This window comes from Anabrus simplex, chromosome 7 (genome assembly GCF_040414725.1).
Source record: "Anabrus simplex isolate iqAnaSimp1 chromosome 7, ASM4041472v1, whole genome shotgun sequence".
NCBI classification, from domain to species: domain Eukaryota; kingdom Metazoa; phylum Arthropoda; class Insecta; order Orthoptera; family Tettigoniidae; genus Anabrus; species Anabrus simplex.
Window position 1 is genome coordinate 201,565,970 of NC_090271.1, and position 20,553 is coordinate 201,586,522.

The 20,553-nt window shown below is 36.7% G+C and overlaps 1 protein-coding gene across 1 annotated transcript in view; it reads left to right on the plus strand.

The window, feature by feature from the left end:
- LOC136877038 (transmembrane protein 231) overlaps positions 1-20,553 on the plus strand; it is a 66,749-nt gene that overhangs the window by 31,896 nt on the left and 14,300 nt on the right. Inside the window, exon 4 of the mRNA XM_067150840.2 lies at positions 1,744-1,969. Within this exon, the coding sequence (XP_067006941.1) occupies positions 1,744-1,969 (226 nt within the window). The remainder of the gene's footprint in view (positions 1-1,743; positions 1,970-20,553) is intronic.

A 20,553-nucleotide genomic window follows, 5' to 3' on the forward strand; every position in this document is an offset into this window, starting at 1 on the left:
TATGTACGTGCATCACGAAAAAAAAGGCTGAAGAGAATTTAATGAAAATCCGTATGTGAAGTCGGGGAATGAGCCACTACAATCTAGGCTAAAATCATTTTATTCACACTGAGTAAAATAGTAGTTTAGGGGAAGGCCCAAAATTTATTTCTCCATGTTTTGTTATTAGTGGTCCTGTTGATAAATACTACACAACTAAAGTTATATAGAATTAAATTTCTGATCATTTATGTCTAACATTTTTACTGTACCAGTATGATAACAGAGATTCATGAATTTGTATTTTTGTTGCCGAGTCCATATCAACGCCGAGCCACGAGAAAATGGGTAAACAGAATTGGATTAAAATCAATATGTACAGTTGGGGAATAAGAAACTACTGTCTAGGTTATAAATAATTTTATTCGCCCTGGATGAAATGATAGTTTAGAGGAAGGCACCTAAAATTTAATTTTTAAATACCTATGTAATTGGTCCTATCAAAAAGTACTAAATAACAAAAGTTATAGAGAATACAATTTCGGATCATTTATGTTTTATTCAGTTTCACAGTACCAATTATGATAAGAGTGGTATTTCAGAGTCAGAAGAAAACTAAACGTGAAATTAGAAAACTTTCTTCATTAGCATCCCATTCATCTGGTTCATACATTTTCTGATACTGCTGGTACGTAACACACTGGTTCATCATAGTATTCCAGCTATTCAATCCCTACTTCGAGGCGCTGATTGGAATGAACAGTGTGCACACTAAACGGAATAATGACAGAAGAGTGTTCACGGCTGTCTGCGGCCTGGTCATTCCAGCTCTGGAACTTCGGACTATTTGTTAACAAACCCCATGGCACTACAGCTCTTGCAGGGCCTTGGCCTACCAAGCAACCGCTGCTCAGCCCGAAGGCCTGCAGATTAAGAGGTGTCGTGTGGTCAGCATGACGAATCCTCTCGGCCGTTATTCTTGGCTTTCTAGACCGGGGCTGCCATCTCACCGTCAGATAGTTCCTCAATTCTAATCACGTAGGCTGAGTGGACCTCGAACCAGCCCTCAGGTCCAGGTAAAAATCCCTGACCTGGCCGGGAATCGAACCCGGGGCCTCCGGGTAAAAGGCATGCATGCTATCCCTACACCACGGGGCCGGCTCGGACTATTTGTTAAATTTGAGAAAATTTGCAGTTTTTCACTTGATCGTGTATTTCATATGATACCATTGCTTTTAATCGCGACATTCCTACTAAAGCCATTGTAATGACCTATGTTGACTTCAGTTGGGAAAACCACAAAGACAGTCTTTCTGAGAATTCCGTGGTGAAGCACGGGTAAATCAGTTAGTCATTTAATTAAATTGATGGTTCCAAAGAGATGTTTTTATATTCTTTAGAAAGAGAACACGCCTTACATGTGGCCTTGTTGAAGGTTAATGGAAACTTCAGGATTGCTAGGCAAGTTTGGACCAGTGCTATACATACTTTTTTCAATTTTACATTTTGAACCAAGTGATTTGTCTGTGCAGTATGAGTCATGTAGTTATAGCTTGCATGTGGGGGATGGTGGCCCCATTGTTGGCAACCCTGAAGATGGTTTTCTGTAGTTTCCTATTTTCATACCAGGCAAAAGCTGAGGCCGTACTTTAATTAAGGCCATGGGTGCTACATTCTTCATTCCAGCCCTTTCCTATACAGTGTTGCCAAGAACTTGTATGTGTTAGTGCCCTAACAAAAAGAAATTTCAAATTGTGCTTTCAGAAGATATGCTCCTTACAAATGGAATCATTGGGTGTGATACAACACAGTGCAAGTCTTCCTGGAGCACGTTTTGATGTAGTAGCAGATCTGCGATTGGTACAGAAACAACCTCTTCAGTACCGGAGAAGAGATTTGCGCTACAACAGTTCTGTAATCAATGCTGAGAGCATATTTCCTGAATCATTCAACTTTCAAGCCATATTGTTGGAATATGCTAAACGTAATGGTATGTATTTTAAAGTATTGATGACTAATACTGTTTTTTCTTCTTCATGGCAGTAAGGCTTACCATAGCAGAACGTTGATTTGCTTCTTATGAAGTAATAACCTGAAATTCTTTCTGTTGTATTTTGTTCTTTTTTAATATAATGTAAATCAACAGTAAGCTTTAAAATAAATTGTATATCATAAAGAGGTAGGAGGAAATCAGGACTAGTTGTCTCATCAGACTGAAGCCAGACTTAGCTGTACAGTGACAGATAATAATGGTATTGAAGGAAGTAATGACATATATTTATGATATTGTAGATATTTTATTAAATTAGTTTTTCCAGTGCAGTATAGTTTCATTCATTAATTTTTCTGATGTATTTGTAAATTTCTCATATTTCCTTTTTCTTACTATACAATGAACTTGTTGGATGAAACCGTACACATTAATCGGCTTTGGAAGTGAAGTCATGTGAGGTGATTGAATGAGTACAAATCATATAGTAAACTATCAGAAATAAAGGCAGAAGGCCTCCAAATTCTCAAATATTTATGTTATTAGAGGTCCTATTCTAATGAAAATTGGTATACAATATAATTGTACTTCAATAGGAACAAAAATGAATATAACTTATCTATATTTATAAAATACGAGTTTTGTCTGTACATTGCTCAGAATTTAAAGAGGATGGTATTTCTTTATCAGTCTTCTTCACAGTAACAAGAAAATGCACTTTTTAATTTTCCATAATTTCTTTCAGTCTGTTGGTATGTATGTACACGCTTCACGAGAAACGGCTGAAGAGAATGTAATGAAAATCGTGCAAAGTCGGGGAATACATCGCTACAATCTAGGTCATAAATAATTTTATTTACTCTGAGGGAAATGGTAGTTAGGGGAAGGTCTAAAATTTAATTCTCAAATATTTATGTTATTAGTGGTCATATCTTAATGAAAATTGGTATGCAAAGTCGGGGAATAAGTTGCTATAATCTAGGCTGTGAATAATTGTATTCACGCTGAGGGAAATGGTAGATTAGAGGAAGGCCCAAAATTAAATTCTCAAATATTTGTTATTAATGGTTGTATCTTAACACAAATCGGTAGACAAAGTTGCGAATAAGTCGCTACAGTCTAGTCTGAAAAAATGGTAGTTTAGGGGAAGGCGGAAGACCTCAAATTTAATTCTCAAATATTTGTTATTAGAGGTCCTATGTTAATGAAAATCGGTATACAAAGTCGGGGAATAAGTCGCTATAATCTAGGACATAAATAACTGTATTCACGCTGAGTGAAACGGTAGTTTATAGGAAGGCCTAAAATTTAATTATCGAATATTTATGTTATTAGTGGTCGTATCAATAAATACTACATAACTAAAGTTATACAGTATTAAATTTATGATCATTTATGTCTTATACATTGTTAGTGTACCGGCTATGATCACAGAGATATTCATGAATTTGAATTTTTGTTACTAAGTTCATATCAATGGCGAGTCACGAGAAAATGGGTAAACATAATTGAATGAAAATCGGGATCACTGCTTGATGTACAGGCCGTACTGTAGCTCGGATGATGTCACGCAAAGAGCCGAACCGTTTCCTCTGTCCGGCCGGTGCAATGCAAGGACATGATAGGTCTGTACCTTATAATTACGAAATATTCACAAATATTATATTAATATAACAGGAGAGATAATTAATACCTCTAATTGCATCATATCTCGTAAGTTTGATCCATGCAATTTTAGGAGAAGTAGGTTTGAAGAGTGATCCACACGGTCAAAGCTTGAGGCAAGATGTAAATTGAATAGATTCCTCAATCTTAAAACAAAAATATATAAATTAATCAAGGATGTAGTATTCTTAAAAAAATTGTCTGAGACTGAAATTGATCCCGAAATTCTTTAAATCAACACAAAGAAAGAATTGAAATAGTAATAATATGAACAAATTTCAAAATAGAGTAAAATATATTTGGTTAAAGAATGAAATCAAAATAATGTACAAAAAGAAAGCCCAATTGAACTTACAATTATATAGAACACATTTAATAGTAGCCCAAATATTGGCCTCATTAGAATGGAAATCGTTCCAACAGCACGTTGACAACAAGTTGACACACTTGATGGATAAGAAACAGGTGACACTAGATAGAAAACTAATGCAAGTAAGATCATCACAAACACAACATTTTAAGCAGAAAATAGATAGAAGGTAAACCCTTTAGGTACCAATTTACTATGATAGTAAATTTGACGGATACACAGTTTTCAGGTAAAGAGATACAGCTCTTGAATAAGGGTCTAAGTATAATTGGCCTAACAAGAATAAAGAAGTAGACATCAGAGGTAGCCGAGATAGAAACCAAAGTTTCCAAACTACCATACGAAATACAAAACGACATAAAAACAGAATTAAAGAAAAAACTTCCAAGATTAGCAGAAGATCTATATACTAAATTTGATCCTATTCAATGCACATTAATACAAAACTTGAAAACCAAGATAAAAAACAACAGCATCGTAGTAACTGAAGCCGACAAAGGGGGTTCATTAGTTCTACTAGACAAAGAAATATATATCCAAAAAACAGAAGATTTTTTAATAGTAAATGTTAGACGGTGGTTAATAAGGACCCAATAGTAAAAATACAGCGTAATTTAAACTTTTTAGACTTAACAATAACACGCGACAAGAACACATTTGATTTCCAAATTTACAGAAAACCCACCCACACTCCAATAACAATCAAAAATTCATCTATACACCCCAACTCCCATAAACAAGCTACTTTTTACAGTTTAATTACAGAGCCTTAAAAATCCCACTATCACCAAAGAGTCTAAAAACAGAAATTCATTATATTAAGAGCTTAGCAAAATTCAACGGTTTTAAAATAGAAATAATCAACCGAATAATTAAAAAAATCAATATTAAACTAGCAACAAACCTCGTCCCTGACAAACCTAAAAAATCTAAATTCGCCACTTTTACATACAATAATCGAGGCATCTGCCAAGCAACAAACCCTCTTAAAAAACAAAACATTAACATTGCCTTCAAGACGACAAACACCAACCGCAGCTTGTTTTTTAATCACAATACACTTAACATAAACAATAGTATTTACTCAAACTCAGGCATATACAGGTTAAAATGCATGCAATGTGAAAAATCATACATTGGGCAAACAGGCCGGAGCTTCCTTACTAGATACCAGGAGCACTATAATGCCAATAGACATAATAAATTTTCAGCCATGAGCTCTCATATGAAAGATACAGGTCATCATTTCACAACTATCGAACTGGACCTAACAATCATCAAAATAGTAGGAAAAGGAAAATTAATGAACGAGTTAGAAAACATTTACATATATCTGGATCAACATTACAACAAAGACCTAAATCTTAATGATCCCGTCAAAATAAAAAATCCCTTTTACGAGACTTTACCCAATTTATTACAATCTTTAAATCCAAATTTAAATAAAATCCTTAAAAATCTTAAACTAACTTCCAATAAAGATCACAACTTCCCCTTAAAGGTAACTCCCTCCGTCCCCACCCCTGCTAATCTTCCACAGCCAATAGCCCGTAAGCTCAACCCTCCGTCCACCTCCTCTTCTCCATCACACCCCTCTTCCTCAATTCCACATCTTCAACAGCCAATAGCGCACAAGCTCAACGCTCCGCCCATTTCCTTCCCTCCATTACACCCCCCTCCCTCAGTTCCACACAGATACAACACACGACATTCAAATCTTACTCGTTCCAAGACCAAACAGACAACCAGTTCATGCTGCAAAAACCGAGAATGTAAGTAATTGAATATACATCATTTCGCCTAATTAACCATTTTTTTTTTTTCCCCTCTAAACTTCATATCTTTCATTCTCTTTTCATTACAGATTCTTCACCATATATTCTTCAATAGTTAGTCTATATTCAAAACTACAGCCAACAACAAGTAAGAATGTTCCTATTTAACTATCAGTATACAAGTTAACAAAGATCTATACGGCAACATTCAATTATGAACTCTTTATAACTCCTTCAACAAGATTACGGAGACCGCGAACCCACTACGTAAATAACGAGACCAATGGATTAGTTGGATCCAACTTTATAATCTACATAGCGCCATACTACAGTTAAATATCACGACTTTTCAACAAGAAAGTTTCAGTGTCATTTCAAGCGGCTACTAAGTTCCATTAACCTTCTCTTCAACATGTAAATCAAGTTGCTTCCAGCCGAATTTCACTCGAACTTTCATACGGCAACTTTAGCCATAGACCTTCTTGTTATTATGTTGTTAAGGCCTAGTTTGTCTAATTTATAAAATCATTTTTTTAAATTACTAGTGTAATATCACACCAACTACAAAAAAAAAATTTTCTTCACAAACATTTTAAATGAAGTTTTAATTGTAAATTATTATTTAAGAACTCATAACAATTTCTCACATTGTATAATTTCACTCTAATCTTATATTCTCATTTTATATTTTTTACCATGACAATCAGGATCCTGATTTTGATCTTTAAGTATGAGTGTAAAAAGGCTGATGATACCCTTTTAAAGGGCGAAACATGTCCCTTTAAATTTTAATTTAATAGGATTTAAGTCCTAATTTTGTAAATTCTATTGTATTGAGTAGGTTGATCCTAATAAATTTTAGTAATATCTTAAATTGGGTGACCCAATATCGGGCATCCTAGCTGATATTTACATGGACTCGATTGGACACTCAAAAATAAGAACTAATATCAAAGGGATTTGTTTGTGGTTGAGATACGTGGATGACACGTTTGTAATAATCAATAAGAATGTCACCAATAGTAGCGAAGTCTTAGAAAGCTTAAATAATATCAACCCTAACTTAAATTTCACTAAGGAGGTTGAAGACAAAGGCTCCTTGAATTTTTTAGACATAAAAGTCACCCGAACCATTAACTCCTTTGATTTCCAGATTCATAGAAAGCCTACACATTTGTCTGTAACCATAAATAATTCCTCATTATACCCCGGTTCTCAGAAACAGGCATCTTTTTATATTTTAATATATAGAGCGGTAAGAATCCCACTATCCCCTAATAGCTTAAAAATTTAGTTCAGTTACTTAAGGAATCTTGCCAAAATTAATGGTTTTAAGGTCAAAATGGTAAACTGCTTAATTCATAAGATTAAGACCAAGTTATCCACACATCTTATACCCGACAAACCTAAAAGAACTGAATACGCCACTTTCTCATATAGTAGTCCAGTTGTCCACCAAATTGCTAACACTTTCAACAAATGTAATTTGAACATAGCCTTTAGAACAACCAACACAACTCAAAATATATTCTTCAATTATAGTAAAATCAACAATAATAATAATAAATATTCAGGTTCAGGAGTCTGCAGTTTAACATGTTCTCAGTGTGGAATTTAACATGTTGGACAGACTGGACGAAGCTTCTATATAAGGTACATGGAACACTTCAATGCAGAAAAACACAATAAATATTCGGCATTGAGCACTCATATGAAGGAAACTGGTCACCATGTTACTTCAATTGAAGAGGATCTCACAATAATCAGGAATACAAGCAAAGGTAAACTTTTAAATGAATTAGAGAGTATATATATTTTTCTGGACAAAACATATAATAAGGATTGAAACCTTAGCGATGCTACGGAAGTCGGAAATCTCCTATATACTTTAATGCCTAAGTTATTAAAAACAGTCAACCCAAGCCAGAATATAGTCCAATGAATATTTAAATCCTTTGAATTAAAAACTCCCCTTATCCCACCAAATATTAAGCCTACATTTACCTTCCAAACAACCCCCTCCCACATTAACATCGGCATGCGAAGCTTTGCCTACCTCCGCTTCCCCTCCACCGCATCGATACAACACGCGGAGTAGGAACTCCAGACAGACTAACGCTGCTGATACATTAAGATGGACGTAGTTTACGGCGAATGAGTAAGTACCCGTTTTACATAACATATAATTCTTAGGGATTCACATACGATTTAAACACATACCGTCAAGCACGTTTTTTTGTTTCGTTAACAATATAACCACATTCTTTTCCACGGTGTTCTACATCTTCTAGAAGTACTACACTTTCGTGAGACTGCCAAACAAACCTCTCAAATACTCTGATATACTCGTCTCAGCAGCGACTTCAACCAGCATATCAGTGTCTTCTTGCATTAGTTATCTTACGATAATTTTTGATTAATCATCTAAATAAGATAATTTTAAATCGTTCTCCTTTTTCCCGGCCAATATTTTTTAGCTCCTGTGTGTTTCATAAAAAAAGAACATAATTCAACCTCAGCTTTTGTGTATTATCATACCATTGTTGTCTCTTGAAGTGTTGGGTTCGATATCTGACCCTCAAGCGATACGTATGCTCAGATTTCTTACGAATCATGGTCGGACATGTGTTGTTTATAGAATTAATATGGCAAAATTCTTTTCTTTTTAGACAAACATTTTAAATTGTTTAAAGTGTTTTTAGCATGTGTTGTACAGTATATGTTATGTTCTCAACATCTTATTTTATAACAACTATTCCACAGTGTCATTACTTTTAAGAAATCACAGTTAAATTTTTATAAGTTATAAGTGATAATGTCCTCTGACCAATGCTTGTTTTAAGATTAAATAAGGCTGATGATGCCCAATAAAAGAAGGGCGAAATGTGTCCTTTTAAATTTAGTAATTTCTATGTTTATTTAACCACATAATCGTGGAATTAACTGTATTGAATAGGTGGGGTAATAAAAATACTCCTTTTGTAAACTTAGTGAGATAGCTGTTTTCAATACGGAACAAAGATGAGAGTTATGGTTTGTAAACAAGTTAATAATGACGTTGTGTTTGTGTTCCTTAACGAAGTCTGCTCCAAGTATAATATTGAAATTAACCTTAGACATCACTATAAATTTGTGCGAGAATGTAGAATTACCCAGCGTAATGTCAAGATAAACCTGTTCTTTACATGTCACTGTCTTGTCTGGAATAGCCCCTCTCACTTTAACATTTGAGACTGGTAAAATTACATATCCTCTTCAATTCCTCAAATAATGTTCTAGAAATAATACTTATAGAAGCTCCGGTATCCAAAAGAGAATATACTTTGAATCCACAAACACGTGTGTCATCTATAGGCAATTTAGTAAATTTGTAAATGGTAGCGGGCTGATAATCCTCAATAAGGTCTTCCGATTTTACGTACCAAGAATTTATTTGAACAATCGTCCATCCCTCGTCTTGCCTGAAATCTTATTTAGAAATCGCAAGATCTGATATGAAATTGGCGTAGTTTTTTTTTTTCTTTCTTTCTTTTTTTTTTTTTTTTTTCCGCCTTTGTCCTCTCTTAATGTAGAATTAGTAGAAGCGTCTGGCGGTTTACCTTCCGTTATGGATTTTCGATATTTCTGGTATTCTAACCCTTCTGCACCTTTGACTCTATCAGGATTCACATCTTGATTATTCATTGCTTGCTTCCGTTTTTCCTTTTCTTCTTTCACCTTTTGCAGCTCGTCCAAGTATTTCCTACTCTCCTGATATCGGTTTTCCATTTCTTCTCTAAAATTTTGCAATTCCTGCTGAAAATATCTGGATCGTTTGTAAGGCCTAGCTCCTCTTCGATTTTCCCAGCGTCTATCTTGTATTCTCGTATAATTCCTGTATCTTGGGTTTCTACCATCTTCTCTTCCCTGTCTCGAAATCTTCTGCGGTCATCTCTTCTGTCTTGGAATTGCTTCTGCTGATCACGAGCCTCCTGGGATTGATAATTTATCTGATCCGGCAAGTCAGCATATTGTTTTCCAGCAGTATTCACAGCATTAATTTGTGGATTATTTGTTCTGGGTTACCTAGATACCATTTGACTCTTAGTCGTATAATCCAATTGTGTAAGTATAGCCTCCGCTTGAACTACATAATTAATATGGCGGCAATTAAGATATGTTGAACATCTGGAGGAAATTGTTTTGCGAGTGCTTTCAATAAAGCAGTCTCTTCCAATGGTTGATCTAATTCTTTCATACGTCGTAATTGTAGGGAAAAATAATCTGCATATCTTGTAGGTCCAGAACCTGTGTATTTCCTTGAATATAAATCAAGCCATAAGTTCTGCTGCAGTTCAACTCCCCAATAACGTTGCAAAAATAAGCGTTTGAAGCTATCAAAATCTTCAAAAAGATAACGGAACACATAAAACCAATTAAGGACATCACCCCCTAAGAATTTTTCTATTGTTCTAATGTGCCTTTCGGGGGAGATCTTATTATCCTTAATGTATTCCTCCAAGTTATGAATAAACATTTTAGGTGAAATTTCTTGGCGACTATCAAATTTTCTAGGTTTATCTTCACTCATTCTGATAACATTTATAACCTGCTGATTTCCCTGAGTTGGTGAATCAGGCATAGTTATTGTCTGACCTGTAATGTTACTTAAATTCAATTGGTTATGTTGACTCTTATTTACCATTCCCTCCGAACCAACTATTCCTTCCTGAATAGTATCTTCCACGTGATTCTGTCTATCTTGTAGACATTGTACCAAAGCTCGAGGACTACGATCCTGAAGTTTAATTATGTAAACTTCCTTTTCTAATCTTTTTATAATGTCTGCATTTTCTTCGACTTTCAGATTACTGATCTTAACCCATTCACGTACCATTTAACTGAACTTATTTATGCCTTGGTGTACCATTTATTTTCATTACTTTACATGATATTATCACCGACACTGAAAAAGCATGCTTTACAGCAACGTAATGAGAGGAAATATCCAAACTACTGTCAGATGTTCTTTGTGAAGTCTTTATGAATATGGTAGGTCATAAAACAGTCATATTCATGCATAGTCACCTTGCACGGGTGGGATTCAAATGAAGATTCCTTCCTCAGACCCCGTGTCACACAGACTTTGCATCTCCGTGGTGGGATAACCTTCTTCGTTGTTGGGGGTATTGTGGTCGGAAAGTATCCCCAGTGCCTCTCTTGAAGTCTCAGTGGTGTATCCCCAGGGCTTAGGTGCCTTATTTTGGATAGTCAGGCAAGGTCACACTCGCCAACAGCTGTTCGGCCAAATTGATCCGGAAGGTGGTAAAGCCTACTCGCTTATTTTCAGGGTTGAGGAGGGGATGAATGATGTTGAAATTCAGAAGTGTCATGTCTAGCATGTAGAAGTATATTTTTTGTATCCTTTTACATACTTCCTCATCAAGGGGAATGATGCGAGTCTCTGGTCATGGGAATCAACACCACCCTTTCCAGAGTTGTAATCAACAAGAAGATTGGGCCTGAACGTCTTTTTTCCATCATACATTACCACTTCAAGGTAATCTGGCCTTCATTTCATCCACAGGTACAGGAAACCAGTGTTCCTTTCCAAATGACATTATCCTATTTATATCCTCGGCAGCCGATACAAGACATTTACTTGCATAAGCATTTACCTCATAGGTTAGATGTTCCCGAAAAGTCTGCTGTTAGAAATTCGTTCACAACTTGTATTTCGTTCGGGCATTGTCCTAGGTGCCTTTGGAAAACACTATTTCACCACTTGCGATGCATGAATGATACTCTGGAGAATTACTTACATGCTCCCAGTTCCATTCCCTATCGTGTAAAACATGATTAGAAGCCGCTGGTGCGGCATCAGTTGTAGGCTTAAAATTCAGTGACATATTTGACGGCAAAACAGCACTTTGTTCACCCCTACCAGCGCTAAAGTTTCTATCACACGAACTACTTTCACTACTTTCCATATCCACTAAATTATTTGTCGCTTATTTGTATATCAATGTCATTCTCTTCTAAAAATTCCCATATAATCGCTTCGTCACTCAACATGCAGGCAGCCATGATTTCGCTTACGATGAGGTTGCTAAGATACTGGTTATTCTTTCCGCAAAATAACTGCACAGACGTGTTTATCGAATACATCAATGGAATAAAACAGTGATTCCATCTGTCAAGAGGTTACCTTACTAATATCAAATCCTTCAACAAAGGAAACCGGCTTGGAGCGGGTCCGGAAATAAACACTACGCGCGGACGGAGAGATCCGTCTTTTTACCGGAGTGCAGTCAAGAGCCAGGACGGAGAGATCCGTCAAAGTACGTCAAGTGGTTAATATCTTCACCTAGATTAACAACTTCTTTTTCTTCTTCTTTTATGACCACATAGGATCACTTTAGTCAGTCCGTCGTTCAGGTCTCTTTGAAGGGATTGTTCCGGCTTTGCGGTCCTCCCAGTACTTCTTCAGACGCTCCGATCTTCGTGCCCTTTCCTCAGTTGAAAATATGCGTGTTGGTTTGTGTTGTGTAAGGGTAAAGTGGAGGTTTGTATTCTGTTGTAAGGCCTATTTCCTTCAGATCTTCTCTTACTTCTCTGATCCATTTACATCCTGTTGTGGTATTTTTTGAGACGAGATTGTGTTGTACTAGGTGTTTCAGAAGTCTCGAATCCTGCATCCTCATGATATGTCAAACGAATCCCAGTCTCCTCTTACGCATAGTATCTGTAATGGGTTCTAGCTCTTTGTACATGACTTTGTTAGGTATTAACCGCCACTGTCCATCTTTCTGGTATTTTTTGTTGATGCAGGTTCTTCCAATTCTCCTTTCAATTTTCTGAAGTCTGTCGGTCTTTGATTGTTTATTCAGGTGAAGAAGTGTTTCTGGTGCATATGTAGCTTCTGGTTTTATATTTGTGTTGTGTTTTATTCTTGCATTTATTGGTAGACGTATTTTTGTAGATATCCCATGTTAATTTTTGTGCTTTAGCTAATCTATTTGTTCTTGTTTGGATTGAGATTTTTTCATTTAGGTTTTGTGTTATTACTTCTCCAAGATATTTAAATTGAGTTACTATTTTGATTTTATTACCATTTATGGTAACTTCTTTTAGTTGTGTTGGTTTTTGGGGCATAATTTCTGTTTTTTCATATTATATTTTGAGGCCAATTTTATTTGCAATGTTTTGAAGTTCTTATATCTGGGTTTTTGCTTTTATGTCCACAGCTAGTAATGCTAAATTGTCAGCGAAACCCAGGCAATTTGTTTTGATTTTTCAGCCAATCTTTATTTTGGGGAGACATTTCCTAAACCGTTCCCTCATTACCATTTTCAGAGCACAATTAAATAATAGTGGTGAGAGCCCATCTCCCTGCCATAGTCCACTTTTAATTTCAAATGTCTCTGATGTTTCACCCCTAAACTTCACTTTTGATTTGATGTTAGAGTCAATTTTATCATGTTTATTAATTTGGGGTGTAGTCCAAGGTGTCTTAAAATTTTAAACAGAGATTCTCTATGGATGCAATCACAAGCTTTCTTGAAATCTACAAATGTTATCAGCATATCTCTGTTTTATCCTGTTATAGTCCACTATCAACTTAAGAGTCATGATCTAATCAGGACAGCTCCTCCAGGGTCTGAAACCTCCTTGATATTCTCCTAGTTCTTTCTCAAGTTATAAACTTATCCTATTAGGGATGATTATTGAAAATATTCTGTATGTTATGTTTAGGAGCGAGATTCCCCTGTAGTTATTAGGGTCGGTTTTGTCTCCTTTTTTTTTTTTTTGCAGTGGGTGAATGAGGGCTGTTGTCCAGTGTTCTGGTAGTTGTTCTTTAATCCAAATAGAGGCAAGTTGTTGATGGAGGGCAACCTTTGCTGATGTTCCTGCATATTTCCAGCACAAAGGTCTGATCTTCTCCTGGTGCTTTGTAGTTTTTTAATTTATTCAGAGCTTGGTAGACTTCCTTTATTGTGGGGGGGATTGTTGTTTTCTGGTGGTGTTTTTATCGGGGTGTTCATGTCCAAATGAAGGAGTTCTGTAAGTTCCTCACAATTTAAAAGCTTGTTGAAATATTTACCCAGAATTTCTGCATTGTCTTTATTGTTATGAGCTATCTTACCATTTTCATCCTTCAGCAGTAGGGTCTGGGGTTCATATTTTTGGAGCTGCTTTCTGAAGGTTTTGTAGTAGTCCGATTGAGTTTTATTGAATTGTTCTTCAGTTAACTGCAGTATGTCTTTATGATGTTGTCTTTTTATTCTTATTAAGACTTGGGTAGTTTCTTTTCTCTGTTTTACTAGATTCTGATAGGATATTTCCGTTTTTTGGGACTGATGTAATAGCCATGCCTGATGTCTTTTCTCCGCTGTTTCATCACATTCACTGTTCCAGCATTGGTGTTTTTTGCGTGGTTTAATTAGAGCCAGGTCTTCTGCAATTTGTTTAAGGTTGTGTATTAAGTCTTCAAGTTTATCTGTGATTTTTATTTTTTCAGTTGCTTTCTGGTAATTTTTGTTGTTGATTAGCTGGGTAGGATCTATTTTTCTTTTAGTTTTAAGGGCTTGCTTTTGGTGTCTCTTGGGGAGTGAGTTTAATTTTAACTACGTAGTGATCTGAACCTGTGTCTATTCCTCGGATGACTTTGACCTTATAGATCTCTTTGTGGTGGTATTTGTCCATGCAGATGTGATCCAGTTGCCATTCTCCTTTAGTGTAGTCAGGATGTTTCCATGTTTTGAGTTTTTGAGGTTTCCTCTTAAAACATATAGATTTTGAGATTATATTATGGTTTCTACACAGGTCAACTAGTCTCTCTCCATTTTTATTTGTTTTCTAGTGTGCTGGCCATTTTCCAATGATGTCACAGTATTTTCTTTCTCTGCCTAGTTGAGCGTTGATGTCGCCTATGGTGTTTGGGGATGTTATCTATGGTCTATGGTCTGGTCTTCTGTTTCCTCATGGTCTTTTGAGGAGTTGTTTTAATCATTAGTGGGAGTATGGGCATTTATTATAATATAGATTTTATTAGATACCTTTAAGGTGAGCTTTGAGAGTCGTGGAGACTGTAATTTGAATTCTTGAACTGAGTTTATTATTTTAAGGCTGACCAAAAATCCTGTTCCAAATTGTGGGACATTCTTCATCACTCTCTTCCCGGGTATACCTTTCTGAAGTCTGTACTCTTGAGATTCCAAGGCATCCTTGTCAGTGTTTCTAATTTCCTGTAATCCCATGATAAGAATTTTGTGTTGATCCATTATGTCGGTGATCACTTTTAGTTTACCGGTTGCATGAGTGAGTTTATATTGTGTGTAGAGAAGTATGTTATCTGCTTTGGTTTGATTCTTGATTTTGTCTCGTTCGTGTATGAGGTACTGGGGTATTTCCATGCCTCCAACTTCACAGTATCTTTTAGGTGGCAGCCCACCGTATCCGAATGCTGCCTCCTCTGAAATCTTGGTTCAGCCGGTGGAGTATTCCTTAAGAGACCTTCCATGGTTGACTGTCAAGGTGTCACCTGTGTGGGGCTAGGTCCCGAATTACAACTTTGGATGTGATCCAGTGAGGTGATAATGAGCCGCTCCTCTGGAGTACAGATGCCTTGTGCAGCCACCCCTAACCTGGAGAACAGACGCTCCATAATGGATTCCAGTGGCATTTCCTCCACTGTGAGGACCATCACCCCACCTAAAGGGGCTCATTCGCCCGAAGCCGTTGACCCCCTTTGGGAGTCAGGTTATTTCCTGCCACCCAACACTTGGCCTTAGCAGTTTTACAGCTGGGTGCCAAACCAGCAAACCCTCCTCCTTTCTCATTCCGGACTTGGGACTGGACAATGACGGAGTTACAACCTGTTCTAAAATATTGGTTTTATCATTTTCTACCATCAATTTTACATCCACGATTAACTGAGTTAACTCCACAATTTCAGCTTGGTTTCCGCGCATGTCTATTCTAACTCCACTAATATTCACTTCTATTTTCGTTTTAAATTCTTTAAGGTCCTCTGCCAACTCCTGTTTAACTTCCAGAATTTTCTCGACCATATCCTTTTTCATGGAATCCATTTCATTCCTTACAAATTCCATATTAGTTTTGACTATCGCTACATCGCTGTGTAGAGCTGTTACCTTTCCTGTAATTATCTTATTTTCCTCTTGCAACTGTGTGGTCAAGTTTCCAACCTTTTCTAATGTTTTCTTTTGATTCTCACGACATTCTAAGGCAATGTTGTCGATCCTACATTATGTTTCCACAATTTTAGCTGTTAATTCATCTCGTCCCTTCTTGGATTCTTCCTTACTATATCTATCCATTGCTCTAAATGATCCAGAGTTTTCTTATTCTTCATTTATTCTTTGCTCTAAATGATCTAGATTTCTCTTACTTTCTTCATTCATCCTTTGCTCTAAATGTTCTAGATTTCACGTATGCTCTTCCAATGCTTTCCTATTATCTTCCAATGCCAAAATAAATTCACTTTGTCCTTTCTTGGATTCCTCCTGTATACTCTCCAACATCGCTCGCAGTGCTTCCATGTCCATAATTAATTTTTGTGCAAACTGACCTATGCCAACAGACGTCAAGATTTCGAGCCTACCCGATGTAATTGTATCATTGAAATTAAAGCATTAATTATGTATGTAAATCAGATCTTTTATATTTAAATAATTCCCAAAATACTTACCGGTAATATTTGTTAGGGTCCTACCTACACAGGATGACATTAAAATATACACGGTCACGAAATATCTAAATTCATGTCAGAGTATGCCACATAATCTCCTAGTTAAATGAAATGAGATCAAACAATATTAAATCAGGCTAAATAATGCTACATCGAGGCTAAATCAAGGCCCCATGCTTGGTAAAGCCATTAACCCTTTGCAGTCCAATATTCTGTCACATGTTCCAACAGTCTGGTCCAAATTAATTTTGCACATTTTTACCTAGTCAAATTTAACTCAGAACTTTTATTCATCATCATCATCATTTCCCTTTTTCCAGCTGTAGCCGGGTAGGGGCAAATATGGTTCCTCTCCACTTGCTTCGGTCTTTCCACCACTCCTCCTCCAACACTGTGTCCCAGTCCAGGTTTCTTTCTATAATGCTGCGTTGGATGGTATCCTTCCATCTCAATCGTGGTCGTCCATGGCCTCTCCTTCCTTGGATTTGCATTTCCATCACCTTTTTTGGCATTCTTTCGTCGCTCATTCGCTTTATGTGCCCAAACCATCTTAGTCGGCTCTTCTCTATTCTGTCATTCATTTCTTCCACTCCAATTTCTTCCCGGATTTTCTCATTCCTTATTTTGTCTCTTCTACTCTTCTGTATCATACTCCTCAAGAATTTCATTTCGGCTGCCTGTATTCGACTCTCATCCTTCTTTGTTATTGTCCAAGTTTCTGCTCCGTAAGTTGTTATGGGTACATAATACATCTTGTACATAGTATCCTTTGCTTCCATTGGCACATCTTTGTCCCATAACATATTTCTTACACTATGATAGAAACAACTTCCAGCTTGAATCCTTTTACTAATCTCAGCATCCAGTCGAGCATTCTCCATTAATTCACTCCCCAGGTATTTAAACGTTTCCACTACTTCCAGGGGCTTGTCTGCAAGTCTAATCTGACCTTTCCCTTCTTTCTCCCCTCTAGTCATAACAAGAGTTTTACTCTTTTCTACACTTATTTTCAATTCACATTCTTCAATCTTCCCATTCACCACATTCAACTGTTCTTGAACCTTCCTGTCGTCTTCTCCCCAAATCACAATATCATCTGCAAATAACATCATGTTCATTTCTCTTCCTCCATATGCTGCTTTTGCTGTTCTCATGATGTCATCCATTACTATTGTAAACAGGATTGGTGATAGAACACTTACCTGTCTCAGCCCACTAGTTATTTTGAACCAACTTGTCCTGCCAACTTGTGTTTGCACGCAACTACAACATTCCTTATACAATACTTTTATTAGTAACTATAATAATATTGTTATGATTATTACCGTATATTCTGTTGCATAGGAATTGGTTTCCATAATAATTTTCGTCATCAATGCAGAAGTGAAAAATAACATAAACGCAATCTCAGTATTGGCTTCAACAAATGCTCTAAGCCCTTAAATTAATAACAGAGGAAGAAGAAAAAAATCAACAACCGATGGTAGAATTTCTTGCTTTTCAGTTCTGTTGTATGTATTACATGTAACATTACATTGACAGTAGTTCAGTTTTATTCATGGATTTTCCCCTTACGGGACTGGAAATGTTGATCCATTTCCGCATTGGACATGTTCTGTTTTAGGCTGTATACAATGAAGATAGCCAGGAGATTACTGGGATTATCTGGTTGCCAATGATTGTTGCTCACTTAGTACCACCTGGGAGGGGGTAAATGCAGGGTATATATTATGCAAAGAAAAGAGTAAATTGAAAAATGTAATTTTTTGACCCATAAGGACCCCCATTAAGAGAATTATATCTGGTACATTGCGCTCTACTCCTATTCAGTGGTTACCATTACTGAACAACTTGTCTCCTCACATCAGAAGGCAAAGCACCCTTGTTAGACTGTAGACCAGGATAGCGAAGAACAGTTACCTCCCAATACATCAGGATACAGCTGAAAATGCCATAATGAGACTTAAGTCATGGAAACCTGCCTGGAGGACGACAAAGGAATTAGTTAATTCCCATTTCAAGCCTGATGAAATATGGATACACGAATGGTCTCAATCACTCTCATAGCATTGTCAACATCAGGGATCCAACTACAAAATTGTCTGGGTTCAACCTTCCTCGCTCCACCTGGACCACACTCAACAGGATACGCTGCAGAGTAGGAAGTGCTTCTGCTCTGCATCAGTGGGGCTGGAAAGACTCTCCAGCTTGTGACTGTGGTGCTGAAGTGCAAACCTTCCTGCACATTCTGAAGGACTGCCCTCTGCGAGCTTTTGCTGGTTCCATAGAGGACATTCACCGAGTGACCCTTTTTAATGTGGAGTTTGTATATATTTTGTATGTATATAAAGTCAATTTTTTTTGTGCCTGTTAAGAACTTATACATAGTCGATTGTCAACTGTAGCATCATATGCTAAATAATAATAATAGCTACTCATATGGAAGCGTTGAAAATTCCTCTACTGGAAAGCCAGAGAAGAAATTCTTTTAGAGTAATTTTCCAGTGACTGTACAATGTTAGTCAGACTTTCTTTTCTGGGCACTATTACATCCTTTCCACTTCTTATCTCTTGTTATTTTACATTTTGCTTTATATTCCTACTATCTCCCAAATGCAAGCTGATAGCTATATGACCCAAACAGTATAGCTGCTTGCTCAGTCTTCTTCTCTCTAATACCTCATTTTACACAATTTTTTTAACCAACCTATTAGTTGTTAGTAGTAGTAGTAGTAGTAGTAGTAGTAGTAGTAGTAGTAGTAGTAGTAGTAGTAGTAGTAGTAGTAGTAGTAGTAAAACCTAAATTTTGCAAGCATCTTGGAATTTCTCTGAAAATATGATCTCCAGACAGCATGAGAGGATTCTGTAATGAACTTTTCATAAAATGAAATCCCCTGTGGATGTCTGTCTGTTGTTTGTGTGGGCTAATCTCGAGGACTAGAACCAAGAACAGATTTTGATGCGGTTTTCATTGTTTTATACAGCATGTATCGAGGAAGGACTGGTTGTCTGAAATATTAATCTATGACAAAAAGAAGCTGAGCAGTGGTTATTTTTGGGAAGGAAGTTGAAGGGAAAGAAAAAAAGCTGTCTGAGCACTTTCTTGGCTTCATAATCATTATCCTCCTCCTTTCCCCTTATCAAGCTCCTTCTGGGCTGGGGCATTTATGGCATGTCTCCACTTTCCTCTCTCTCTTTTCACCATTCCTCTTCCATCATTTTGTCCCAGTCCAGATGTCTTTTTCTTACACTCCTTTATTGAATCGATCTACCTTGTTTGACGTCTCCCTCTCACTCTCTCTTCCTTGAACTTCATCTTCATCGTCTGTTTTGGTATTCTTTTCTTCTCCAACCTCTTTACATGTCCAAATACAGTAATCTTGGTTTACTCCTACCAGTTCTTTCATTTACGTTTTCCATTCCGACTTTTGTCACACCTTTGTGCCTCAATCTTTCCTTTCCTTGTCTTTCCTATTATACTTTTTAGGTATTTCATTTTGCTGGCTTGAATTTTACTCTCCTCCAGGTCTCAGCTGAACAATATATTTTGTACATTATCTCTTTACACTTCCTTGATACTTCCTTATTCCAGACAAGGTTTTTTTACGCTTTGGTAGAATGTGTTACCCTGTTGTACCCTCTTGCTAATCTCCATGTCCAGCCTTGTATTCTGCATTCATTCACTCCCTAGATATGTGAAACTGTCAACAATTTCTAGGCTTTGATCACCAGTTTTCACAATGCCTTTCCATTGTCTTTCTCTTCTTGATATCATCATGATCTTGCTTTTCTCTGCGCTGATTTTCATACCATTCGTTTCAATTTTCTCATTCAGTGCCTCAAGTTTTTCTTGTACTTCTTTACTGTTCGTTCCCCAAACCACAATATCGTCTGCAAATATTGGTAACTTCATCTGCCTATTTCCATATGCTTCCTTTGTCTCCATTACAATTTCGTCCATAATTAGAAACAAAAGAGGTGACTCCCCCGTCTTAGTCCAATTTCATTTCCAGACCATTCTGTCTTTCCAACTAGGGTCTGTACACTGTTGGCACAGTTATTATACATTGCTTGCACCATT